Below are 13545 nucleotides of genomic sequence, written 5' to 3'. Positions count from 1 at the left end.
TGAACTTAACAATTGTAGAAACATAATAAGAATGATGTAATTGGCACATACTGCACTATTACTGTGTAGCAAATTAAGTAAGCGCGAGTATTCACGTAATATTAAGTTATTATGTGCTCTTACTGCTAACATAGTATGTGAAGAAACCTACAATCTGCTCTTTACTGCGTTTATGATAACATGTATCTTCCGTTCTAAGATAGATAGAAAAAAACGGGTCTTTGATTCTTATAGATCGCGATGTCAGGATTCAGAATATTCAAAACAATCATAAATGCAGTAAGTGGTACTTACTGCGTTTATAAATTGTGCGGCAGTATTATGGTGGAACTAAGTGGTGGAAACCATTCGTAACACAAGCATTTAGTAGTTAACTAGTACGAGGGGTAAATGGGATTAGTAATTTGTTTATACAAATTACTAAAATTACTTCAAAAATACTATCTAAGTACCTAAGTAATAATACTTAAAAGGTTTCAATCGTCTATGATGACTTCACCACTAGTCTTTTAGCTGTTGACCTCATATTAAACCATTTATAGATGACATAATATTTGTATAACGACTTGAAAATTCGCATCTAACTGAACCTTGACTAATGTAATAGTAAGATTATAATTTTCATTCGCAAATCGATCTATCACGAATAATGTCGAGTTGGTAGAGTCTAGTTTAATTAGAGAACGGGACTATTCCCACCTATCGTTCTACCGCTGCAGCTCCTGTGTAGCCAGGATCTACAGGGTGGAAACGATAAGTGATCTCACTCGATTATTTCTAAACTATACAAGATATTGAAAAGCTGGTTACTGATCTTGAAAGTGCTTCACGAGCTCTTTCAAACGGTACCAATAATAGGTTACAAAATAAACTGGAACTATCTGAAAATTCAATGTTTCCAGCTTCCATACTAAAGGTATGCCAACCACACAATATTAGAAGTGTAATTTATTTTTTGTTAAATAATAAACTTAAAAAGTCGGTTAAATAAACTCGTAACTTGCATCTTGTTTAAAATTATTTGTGGAAAACATTAGTTTTAGGCTTTACTTGCTATAATATTATCAAAAGATGAGTGCCATGACTGTGATAGTACTAAATGCGAGGAAGATGGAAACATTGAATTTTTGGATAGATCCAATTTATTCTGTAAGCTATTGTTGATACCGTTGGATAGAGCTCGTGAAGCACTTTTAGGATCAGTAACTAGTTTTGGGATATCTTGTGTAGTTTTTAATATTATGTAACTTTACCAAATGTATGGAAGCTGGAAACATTGAATTTTCGGATAGTTCCAGTTTATTCTGTAACATATTATTGGTTGGTAATATTATTGGTACCGTTTGAAAGAGCTCGTCAAGCACTTTTAGGATCAGTAATCAATTTTTCGATATCTTGTATAGTTTAGAAATAATCGAGTGAGATCACTTATCGTTTCCACCCTGTATAGCTTGACCGCCAATAACCCAACCAGTGAAGGTCAAGTCTGTCCCAGGGGAAAGTTAAACTGTCATTGCACCCGCAACGAAATTAATCAGAAGAACATCCCAAGTAACATTTTACTCCATTTAAGAGTTCAATAGTCGTTCACATGTACTCCACAAGCTGTGTATGTCAGCTGTATACGAGCTGTATAGCTTGCTATAATGCTTTTATAGAACCAGTTTGGGCACAAATTAGACAGCTTTAAGTTCACTATGGCTGTACATTAGCAGTATAATAGCATTATAATAGCAGTTTAAGTAGTAACATCGTACTTAAGGCTGACTTACGGCACTATATGGGACGCAGTGTGAACCATACAACGTACGTGAGGACAATAAAGAGTAACAAGTGGCTAAATGCACAGCTTTCAAAGTTATAAAGTCCGACAAAAGTACTCCAATGCTACCTAAAGTTCACGTGTGTCTTAAATTATTTCCACATTTTAATATTAGTTTGGTATTTGTACGTGAGTGCCAAGAGGGAAACAACTCGGGCGGATAATCATTTATGCAAATAATAACACGGGTTTTAAATACTTAATAATGTTAATGCCATTGGGAATGCAACTTTATCGTGAAATGTATACATATTTACAGCTAAAATATTTACGCGCCTCTGTAAAAACGCGATATTCATTTTAAAATATTTAAAACTGGCTGAGAGGAAATCTACAATTTTTAGTTTTTGATATTGGATTGGCATTATAATTATATTACGGTAATTAATTATAACATGAAACCAAAACTCAATCGCTCTATCTGCGAATTTTGTGATAAATCTGCATTAATTTTGGTAAATATTTTAGGTTATGTAGAACAAAATGGTGGAAATGAAATACGGCTATGTGAACTGTTATAACTCCAATTTAATGCGGTGAGCGTATATTAGGTTCACATGTGTTCTGTTAGAATGCTGTTATCTATATGAAGTTCCACATTTGTACCACTACAGCGCTAATGTCTATAAATTTATTCTAATGTAAACTTATGTACAGCTTTAAGATGTACCTAGTTCAGGTCAATTGTGTATCTTTAATTCTTTCAAATACTGAAATTTTAGAGATCCGCAATAAAAAATATTAATGTCCGTTAAATCGCCTAGCCCAGGTACTAATAGTCAAGTATGAATACCTAAAGCATCAGACGGTAGTGTTCCCGGTTTAAATTCGTTTATTATGCTTGACAATTTATTCAAAGCGGAATGAGGAATACGATTTTCAATAGCCCATGTTCTTATTTTTTGTTGCGAAAGGTTAAATAATTGTCCAAATCAAAATGGTATTCACTATCACAAGAACTGCAATCATCACACTCTGATATCTGGTATATTTTGAAGGGAAATTTCAGGTTCAGGCATAATATTTTCCTCTGCATCATGTACAGAACCACCATGAACAACTAAAAACAGGCTTGGGGAAATGTGTAATAGAATATCACATTCACATTCGTGTTCAGCTTAAAGCAAATAAGAGTAGTACTTGTGGACAAATAAACTGCTATTGATGTTAATGGACAACACATATAGTCCTTTTAACAGCCTACAGTGTACATGCGAACCATTGAAACACTTTTGTACAGATAGTAAAAAAAGGTTATTTTAATTGGGTGCGTGACAGTTTATATAAGTTTATATGATATAAATTCATTTCAATAACGTTCATATTGTATAATAAACGTATGTTATAATAACACTTGATATAATTTTTTAACATATAATGTTTACTTCATATAATAAATCATTTCTAATAATGTCATTTCAGATACCAATCAAAACGCATAAAGACATTTGATATAAACCTTACTTATTCTAAGACTCATTTGATGTAATTTTGTTTGATATAAATAATATTTCATATAACCATTACATAAAATAAATATTATTTGTTATAACGACTATTTGGTATACTCTTTAATTGATATAATTTCTGATAGATATAACTTTTAGTATGTTCTTCTTTAGCTTGACTTATAAATGACTTTAGTGACAAAAACGAATCGCCGTAAAACCGACTCCACGTAGTCTTGTCTGCCCTACCCCTAGAGTGTAATTTAGAAGCGCGTAGGCACGGAGGGGCGAGGCGGCCCGCGGGCTGAGGAGCAGGTGGCTGGAAGCGAGGCGCCGCGGCTGAGGCTGGCCGGCGAAGCCGGCCAGCAAGCCGAAGACGCGGTGTCGAGCGAAAGCCATCTGCGACGATTAGCACGCGAGGGACCGCCAGAGCTAGGGTTGCCAACATTTCATCAGCGAAATATAGTATTTTCCAAAATAAGGTGTAAAAAAATATAGTACATTTAAAAAAAATATAGTATTTTATGGGAAAAACAAAAAAATAGACAAATATATATTTTTTAATTATTTTTTAACAAAAAATATTTGCAGTTCTTGCGCTGTGTAACAGTTTTTTGTTTAAAATACATAATTATGCTTTGTCACATTCAATTTTTAAATTAATATAAATTAAAAGCTCATTTTTTATTAATTACACTACTTCTGTTTCTTTCTTCTCGCCACTTCGAATTCATAACCGAAAATATCCTTTCTGTAAATGCCGAAGTGGCGGGAATAGAGAGCAGGAATGAAATTACTTCAAATAAATTTGGTGTCATTTTCAGTATTTTTTAAAATATGCTGCCATTATTGGCCTGTAGTTTTGTCAGTAAAGTCACTACAGTCTTTTAATTTAGCAAAGATTTCATTCAATATCGTTATTTCAGAGTATAGGTCGTCCATTTTGATACTTAATTTTTCTTGTAAATTTAGTAGATATTGTCTCAAAGTCATTAAATGAAACCTCCTTTTTTAAATTTAATTTTTGGATTTTAAATAACCAATTGCTTGAAACTGAAATCAAACCATTTATTAAGATAGTCTAAACATTTATCAAGAAATAGCAAAAAAACCTTTTGAATTCCATAACTTTCTGTGGGGGGGATTTTGCTTCTAATGATTGCAACATTTTTTTTGTTTTGTAACCAAAAAAAATATCTTTTTTACGTTGTTCTAGTGCCGATTTTAAAATTACATAATATGTTGTGATAAGGATAGAGACATGCAATTTTTAGTTTTACAAAAGTAATACGATAGAGAATAATACAAAGCAATAAAAACCACCTGTTATAGGGGCATTTTTTGGAGAAATTGATCAAATAACCAAAAAAACACGAATTTAAAAGCAGATTTTTTTTCAAAAAGTATATTTTTTTATTATTTGTTGGCATTTTCTGGGTATTTTATGTATTATATTAGTATCGCTTGTTATTTAGCATTATTATTGTTTTTATTTTATCAGGATATACCTCTTAGTTTAAAAGCTATTACGTTTTCTTTGTGCCAATGTGCTGCTATTAGTAATTGGAAGAAAAAAAAATTCTATAAAAAATTTAAAAAAATCTCAAAAAAATTTTGACCTCTTTTTTCTTGAAAAAAATAGGTCTAGTTTCACATATTTTCATATGTGCACTTTATCGTGACTCGCACTGTATATTTTGGGGATCTTCAGTAATCCAGATACTCTCTTTCCCACTCCGGTTTATTTTATTTGGAGTCTATTTGGTATTTTTCGTTTTTTAATCGGCGTTAGCGGCGCAATAGAATTTGACGCACTTTCGTTATCACTACCACTTAACCACCAAAAGAAATAACAACATCTAGTTGAAAACGATTCTGCCGATAAATAAAGCAGACCAAAATATCGTTTGACGACGATAAAATGTACGTTGTCAATTTGACATTGACCAGTTCGTTACGTGCGATGGGGCGGAAAGGTTCTGGAATGGAGGCCGCGTACCGGAAAACGCAGCGTGGGACGTCCACCTACAAGGTGGACCGACGACATCGTAAAGGTAGCAGGGAAGCGCTGGACGCAGGCCGCTACCAATCGATCAACATGGAAAGCATTGGGGGAGGCCTATGTTCAGCAGTGGACGTCCTATGGCTGAAATGATGAAGTTCGTTACGCAAGCGTTCGGATACACGCTATCGCCTATCGGGTATGTTCACGGACCTCATCAAAGGAAATGGTACGTGCGCAATAGGTTATATGACTTAGCCATCTTAACAGTTAAAAGTTACTTTAAAGGCGCGTTCTTATTTTTTTTAAATGAAGGATTTGTTTGTTAGATTTGTCGGTGTTGAAAATATAGTATTTTTGCGTACTATATATTTTTCCAACAGTATATAGTACGCAGACCCGAAATATAGTACAATACTATATCGATACCTCTGGGCTCAAAGGTCGTAAAGGACAAAGTACGACTTTTCAGGAGAAGCAAAAAACGATTTTTTATTTTTTTATTCGACAATAACTTTTTTGTTTTTTGAGCTATTAAAATATGATCTAAAAAGAAAGTACTTAGAATTCACAGCATTTTCCGAAGAGGTATTGAAAAACTGGACTAGGGCAGTATTTACTGAGATAGATTTCCTTTACGCCCTTAAAATTACAATAAAAAGACCTTTACGCCCCTCAAATATTCGTCCTAGGCAAGTTACTTAGGGCGTAAGTCTATTTTTATTTTACAAAACTACAAAATCAAGGTAATAATGGACAATTTACATAGTTTTATAGGTTTTCACAGGTCGTAACGGAACACCCAGGTAAGGTATTTTGCAAGGGCAAATTGATAATTTAGCTTAAATATTTAATGTTTTATGGTATTTGATATGTAATATACCATTTCTTCACATATTTTTAATGAATTATGGTATTTTAAATGAAATAAAATGATTTTTCGTGGCTTCAAAATTTAATGCACACAATTTATGAAACTATTATTTAAGCAAGCAGAAATTTCGATATCTTCGAACTAGAATAGATACCATTTCCGATATAAGAGCGATTTTAGAAAATAAATATTATGACGTTTTTAAATAAAACTTCATAATAATGTCTACTTTACACGAAAAGCCGAAACCAATTTAATTTAATTAATTTATTTAATCATTATTATTGTTTTGAAAAACTACAAATGGCGGAATTAATTCTTTAAGGCAGTCTGTCAACCAGTTGACCTTATGATACTGCAGATAGGATAGAATTATAAGGACAAACGAAAACCAAACTATGATTGTTCTCAATTCTAAATAGAATAAACGTTGTTAATCATAATAGCTTGAAATTATGTCATTGTACTTGGTACAAAATGTTAGGTAAGTAAGTTTACATGTAGGAAGTTTTTCATTCCAGTAAAATACATCCACTTACTATACTCTTACCTATTACAGTTTTTAAAAGCCAATTATTTATAATGTAAAAATATAACTTTGAAAAAAAGTGCATTCACGCTTTTTAGTACATTAAGTCTAAACTGACACTATACATATTTTCCCATGTTAAGCGTAAATATTTTTCCTACTAGTTATACTTTATTAGCTGATCCAAATAACTTTAGAAACTATACTTATTTATTATAATTGTTACAGTCAATACTCAAAAGAACGTTAGTCAAAATTACTAGCAAATAATTAAAAACAATGGGGATGTTGCCTGGGTCAAAAAGCAAGAGTTTTAATTAGTCCGTCAGTTAACTTATCAAAAAATACTCTACTCGTATTTTTCACTTTTTCAAACTAATGAAAATTTAAAGAGATAAAGCGCCCCAAAGTTCATAAGAAGAGGCCCGTGACGTCAACGCTTGCTTAAAAATGCCGCACGTTGTGACGTCGTGCGCAACTTCAACGCACCATAACTATGTAATTATTTGTTAGATTGACAAATAAAATTATACGTGTCCAATATTTTTTGATATTAAACATTACGGACTAAAAAATTTTTTTTAGGCAACTAGCCTAATAGGCTAATTAACATTAGTATGATTTATGCATACAAAACATACATACACTCGAAAAAACATAACCCTCCTTCTGCAGTCGGGTAATAATGACACCTTATGATACTACAGTAAGGTGACTTCTTTTTCTTATCTAGCTTTTTCATTTTTCAAATTTTTTTGATGACTATCCTAACTTCATTAGACAATACGTTATTTTATAGCATGTTTTCATTTTGTTAAATCATCTTTTAATTATCTTATACCTGACAAATACCTAGTTTCGTCAAATATGAGAAATAATAAAAAGCATCATTACTTTACCCGATGTGGATAGATGTCATTATTTTTTAATGTTACAAATCACATAAACGTTACACTCTAAAATAGTTTTATTACATATTTTTGATGATTTTTTAGTTCTTTCGTTTGTTCTAAACGCACATACTTAAATACAATAAGAAACGTCTATAAAATGTACCTACTCAGTTGTTTTAATATCCTCTCTTTGTAGATTTTTAAAATATTTATTTAGATAATCTAAGGGCGTAAAGGACAAATTATTTAGACTTTGGTATGAAAATTTGGGTTGTATAGGACAATAGATTATACTACATGTACATTATACGCCCAAAAATTTGTGTTTACTTGTTCTTTACTACCATGCTAACTGTACTAAAAACTCAAATGGTATTTACGTCCCAATTTTCACGATGAATTCTGTTTAGCTTATCAAATATGATGGGTCGTAAAGGCACTTTTTTTGAGAATTTCGGCAAACTAAATATACAGATCGATAGATAATTAAATTCTGAGTACAACTGTATAAAAAACTCATTTTCGGTATTTTGTCCTTTACGACCTTTGAGCCCAGAGGTATCGATATATTATAGTACGGTTGGCAACCCTAGCCAGAGCCCCGCAGTGCCGGAGCCGTGACAGAAGTCTCAAGTTTTTAGTCAAATTTGCATGCTGCATGCCTGCCTGCTTGCTTGCCTGCTTGCTTGCTTGCTTTCCTGCTTGCTTGCTTGCCTGCTTGCTTGCTTGCTTGCTTGCTTGCTTGCTTGCCTGCTTGCTTGCTTGCTAGCTTGCTTGCCTGCTTGCTTGCCTGCATGCTAGCTTGCTTGCTCGCTTGCTTGCTTGCTCGTTTGCTTGCTTGCTTGCTGCATGCAATGCTTATTATAACAATTATTATTGTTATATGATTTAAGTTTTATAGGAAAAGAATTTTATCTCATTTGATTGTTCGACACTTTATTTTTATATGATTTGAATGTTATTTGTTTTAAATTTTATACATTGTAAGTTTTATAGAAAATATTCATTATATCAAACCATTTTATATCAGTTAAAAGTTATTTGTCTTAAAATTATTCGTTTTAAAATTATATTATTCGTTTATTATAGTAAATAATTATTATATTAAATGATTTTATATAATTTGATGTTATATCCTCTAAGTATTATATGATATGTAGTTATATCATACATTACACACCCATTTTAATTATCACAAACAAGTCCTACTACAGCTACTAGCTGTATAACAGTCTAAAACAAGTAAACATAACAGCCTTTGGCTTTATAAATGACCACGTGTGTTCTATTAAAATGCTAGCTCTATAACATCGTACAAGTAGGCCGTTAAACAGCGGTTGCCGTATCTCTACCCTCCTATAATGCTCTTAGTCAGATGGCTGACTAAAGGATAGTTGTTAGAGTATTATAACACCAACAATCGTATAAAAGTATAACTCTACACTAGTCTACACTCCTATAAGTCCCTTAGACAGGTATAGGTGTAATTAATTGCAATAATACAGCTTATACATCACGAGTGAACTGTACTAATGCTTTAAGTACACATTGGAACTAAATGTGAACTCTTAAATGGAGTAAAATGTTACTTGGGATAGGAGGAGTTCTCACTTCATTTTAATCTAATCCTCTCATGGGATTGATAAATTTTACATTAATTTCTGGTTTCTCTTTGCGAATAAAGCAGATTTTATTCATTCCGAGTTATATTAAATCGTGAATATAAAGTAGGCCGTCAATGTGAACAACTTTTACAATGAGATCAACATCAAAATCCTGGCCAATCAACTCTATATTTTATAAAAGCGAAAAATACCACTCACTGATTAAATCACGAAATCTCAGAAACTAACACCTACAAAAGTACAAACTTGAAAGGCAGGCACTGCAGGCAGGTTCCTTATTATATGTAGAGCAGTGGTTCCCAAACTTATTTAGTCTACTGCCCACTTTGAGAATAAATTATTTTTAGCGCCCCCCATTTTTGTAGTCAAGAGTCGAGCTCAGTCGGTGTCTAAGAGTCCTCCTAGTAGATGACGCCTCCCAAGCCTCTACACGTCCCGATTTTTTTCTGGGTCTCTTACCGAAGCCTGCAGCGCCCACAAGGGGGCGTTATCGCCCACTTTGGGAAAGACTGTTATAGAGCGTAGACACCCGCTAAGAATGAATTTTACGAAACTCCACCCCTAAAGAGGTACCTAGTAGGTAAAACCTACACCTACCTGCCTACTTTATGTAGGTATAACTTGTTAAGTAGGTAGTTACCTACTACCTATTACCGATTTAGTATCCATTTATGATTACCTACTGTATTGAAAATACTAAATTAATTAAAGTAAATTATATTTCCTTTAACCTTTAAGTACGTTACAAAAGGCTTAACAAGAAATAAAAATGTAGTTTCCTTCATTATTTTTAATTACTTTAGCAAGATTACTGTAATATTAATTATACAGAACCTCATGGTGCAGTGGAGAGAGTTAGACTCTTTTAATTCAGTACCTAGTTTTAGGTTCGATTCCCACAAAATTCCGAATGAAATGTCTACTAGCCACTAGGTAATAAATGTTTCATATTTTATACATAAATTGGTTACATTCCTACATAAGTATTGTACCTATGTAACGAAGTAGGAAAACTAGTATTACATATTATCATAAGTAGGTAATTTAAATTCAGTAGGCATTACATTAATTAATACCATATCGACAAGCATTATGTAACAGGATAATTAAGTAGGTACCTACTCGAGTAACGAAGCCACAAGTTCGCTTAAATCGCGCCAAAATCATCACACAAAGTTTAATCTATATCTATACTTATAATAAATCTGTAGAGAGGTCAATTCTGTACATGAAATATATTTTCAAAATAACTATCAGGGGGTGATTAGTGATCGATACTGATGCCAAAAATGCAATCAGTAAATTTTTTGTCTGTCTGTCTGTCCGTCCGTCTGTATGTTCCTTATAGAAACAAAAACTACTCTACGGATTTTAACGAAACTTGGCACAATTATTCTTCGTACTCCTGTGCAGGTTATAGGATACTTAGAAATTCCAACGGGAACGGGAATTAGCGGGAAAATCCTTTTGTATGAAAAATCTAAACCGCTTAAGTTAGACGCTTGAAATTTGGCATGCAGGTATTTTGGCAACAGGATATTGCAAAATTCCCACGGGAACGGGAGTTGTGGGAAAAAACATTTGTATGAAAAAATCTAAACCGTTTAAGTCAGACGCTTGAAATTTGGCATGCAGGTAACTATCTTAATAAACTTAAAGCTTAGTTATAACAGGATATTGCAAAATTCCCACGGGAACGGGAGTTAGCGGGAAAAAACATTTGTATGAAAAGATCTAAACCGCGAAATGAAGAAATGAAGGGGGTAAAAGGGGATCCACGCGTACGAAGTCGCGGGCGGCCGCTAGTAAAATAAATAAATATAAAACTCTATTTTAGTGAGTACCTATATTAAAACTCTATGGTAGTTTTAATGCTTGGTATGTGGTGAAAGGCCACTGGCCACCACACGGCAACAAAAAACAAAAAAATTACTCCCATCCTGTCAGGCGAAGTCCAGTTATTTCGGTGAACCCAAACAAAAGCTCCTTGGCAGCTTCCCACAAACTTTAAGCTTGCGCAACACAAACAACGTTTACAAAACTCACAACAGCCGGCAAAAAGTTTATGAATCACGATTCTAAATTAAAAGTAGTTCATTTGGCACGTGTAGTTTGTTCATTCATGTTTTTTTTACGAAAAAAAGTTACGGGCTTCCGGGCAACGCGCGACCGCTCGCCTTGGAACGAATTTCGAAATGGTTCGAATTTTAAACGCGCGGTGACGCGTGGTAGTATGGCTAGCGTGTGGTGACGTCATTGTGAAACCGGTATTCGACCGAGGTTGTATGTTTGCTAATGCAGCGCTGAAGCGCTATGTGGGTTTATTTATTTATTTCCATAAAACCACGGTTTTACGTAGATAATCGGAAAATCGACTTAGGCTGATGAAATAGCATCTAAATTGCCACATTATTATAGAAACCTTGATAAAATACATGGTTGGATAAGTTTGATAAGTGAAAGAAATATTTGACAATACCTAAACATGACCGAAAGTTAGACAAATTCTCACTTCCGGACCCGGTCAACATTTAATTTAATTTTTTATTGTTAAGGATACGGACTGTAGCTTTTTTTAAGCTAAGCAAGCGCCTACTTACTACAAAACAAATTACGATAAATAAAAGTTGAAACTGTTGAAAGTTCCGTCCAAGGTTCTTAAATTCTAACTAAAGCTTCAGAAATGTGGTCATTTTTATTTATTTAAAGTAGGGAAACCACTGATATTAAGGGTCAAAATGATGTATTAAAATTATAATTTTTTGCAGCGCTTTAATCGCTGAATTGTGAACTACCACGGAGGTGTGTGTGGGGCTCGCCGTGACGTCAAGCGCCGTGTGCGTGAAAGGCCATTATAACTTGGTCTCCGCTATCACGTACCTAATATACGGGACTATTCCCACCTCTCGTTCGCACCGCTGCAACTCCTGTGTAGCCAGGATCTACAGCTTGACCGCCAATAACCCAACCAGTGAAGGCAAGTTTGTCCCGGGGGAAAGTTAAACTGTCATTGGACCCGCAACGAAATTAATCAGAAATATCACGTATCATTTCAGCAACAGGACGCCCACGGCTGATTTCCACATCGCCTGGTTGATAGCGGCCTGCATCCAGCGCCTTCCTGCTACCTATATGAGGTCGTCGGCCTACCTCGAGTACATAGGCCTCACTTAATGTCATTTTGGTGTAAGTAGGTGTCGGATTGGCCGAGAATCAAGGAACGCGGGTTCGAACCCGGCTCCGGCGCCGCTGGACTATTGTGGTGACCAACATTTGGGAGAAGAAGCGCCGCAACAAACTCAGTCACCAGTGTCTGCCGGGTAATGTGCCCTGCGTGCCCAAATAATTGCACGCAGGAAGATTTAATGAAGGCTACTGACAACGCCACTCTTGTGGCGGAGTTTTGGGCGTGTAGGTTTGTTGTCGACACTAGGGATGTTATGGATATGTAGTTTTGGTTATGGATAGGTACGTTTACGGATATAGGATTAATATTATGCCGGTTTCAGTTACGGATATTTTTTTATTTCGGATATCCGAAAGTTTCGGTTACGGTTACGGATATCTGTGTTTTAGAATGCAATTTGCAATAGTTGTCCAACACGGTTCATTCATAGCCGCACACTTTTCATCGAATAAAAAGTAAAAAAAAATTGCTACGGCATTAAGGGTAAATCAGGCTATTATGCCTTTAAATAATGCTATCCAAAAAAAGCTGCTACATCCGAAACTTAGAATCGGTTACGGTTACGGATATTTTTTTATTTCGGATATCCGGAAGTTTCGGTTACGGTTACGGATATCCATAACATCCCTGGTCGACACGACAAGAAGAAAAAGAATTAAGAAGAAAGAATGTAGATGGTGTAACCCAGCTTAAACTTAACCTTATACCTATCATATTGGGGCAAATATACTTTTCTACTTACTTACACCAAGACAGCTCTGTGTATTCTGGCTGATGTGTGGAAGACATTGAATCTTGTTTACACTTGGAAATTCTTTCGCAGAGAATGTGGAGTCTTTTTATCGGCTTGCGTCGTTGTTTGCGTTTGTTGTTACAGTTTATAGACTTAGGTATGTAATTTATTACCTAAGTATGTACCTAGTTGCCGAGTCACAGTTGTTTTTAACGGCTCTACGTTACAGTTTTAAGATAAAAAATTAGCTTTAAATAATTATTTAATTAGAGTTCCATCTCAAACTAACTTGTAAATAAATAAGTAACTTGAAAAAAAATAATTGCATCCAATGTCTAAGTAAGCTCAACCCGCCAAGCGAAAGGTCGTGGGTTCGATTCCCGCCTTTAGTCAACTCGATTTTTTCAATTTACCTATTTATAATTTACAAAA

The 13545-nt window shown here is 34.3% G+C and overlaps 1 protein-coding gene across 1 annotated transcript in view; it reads right to left on the bottom strand.

The window, feature by feature from the left end:
* The window catches only part of LOC135085416 (solute carrier family 2, facilitated glucose transporter member 1-like), a 34183-nt gene extending 22793 nt beyond the window's left edge, over positions 1 to 11390 (bottom strand). The window contains exon 1 of the mRNA XM_063980205.1: positions 11127 to 11390. Within this exon, the coding sequence (XP_063836275.1) occupies positions 11127 to 11132 (6 nt within the window). The 5' untranslated portion in view covers positions 11133 to 11390. The remainder of the gene's footprint in view (positions 1 to 11126) is intronic.
* Positions 11391 to 13545: the final 2155 nt, after the last annotated feature.

The sequence above is a fragment of the Ostrinia nubilalis genome, chromosome 28, assembly GCF_963855985.1.
Source record: "Ostrinia nubilalis chromosome 28, ilOstNubi1.1, whole genome shotgun sequence".
Taxonomy (NCBI): Eukaryota; Metazoa; Arthropoda; class Insecta; order Lepidoptera; family Crambidae; genus Ostrinia; species Ostrinia nubilalis.
The sequence above is the reverse complement of the archived record's forward strand: the minus strand, read 5'-3'. Positions and strand labels throughout refer to the sequence as shown.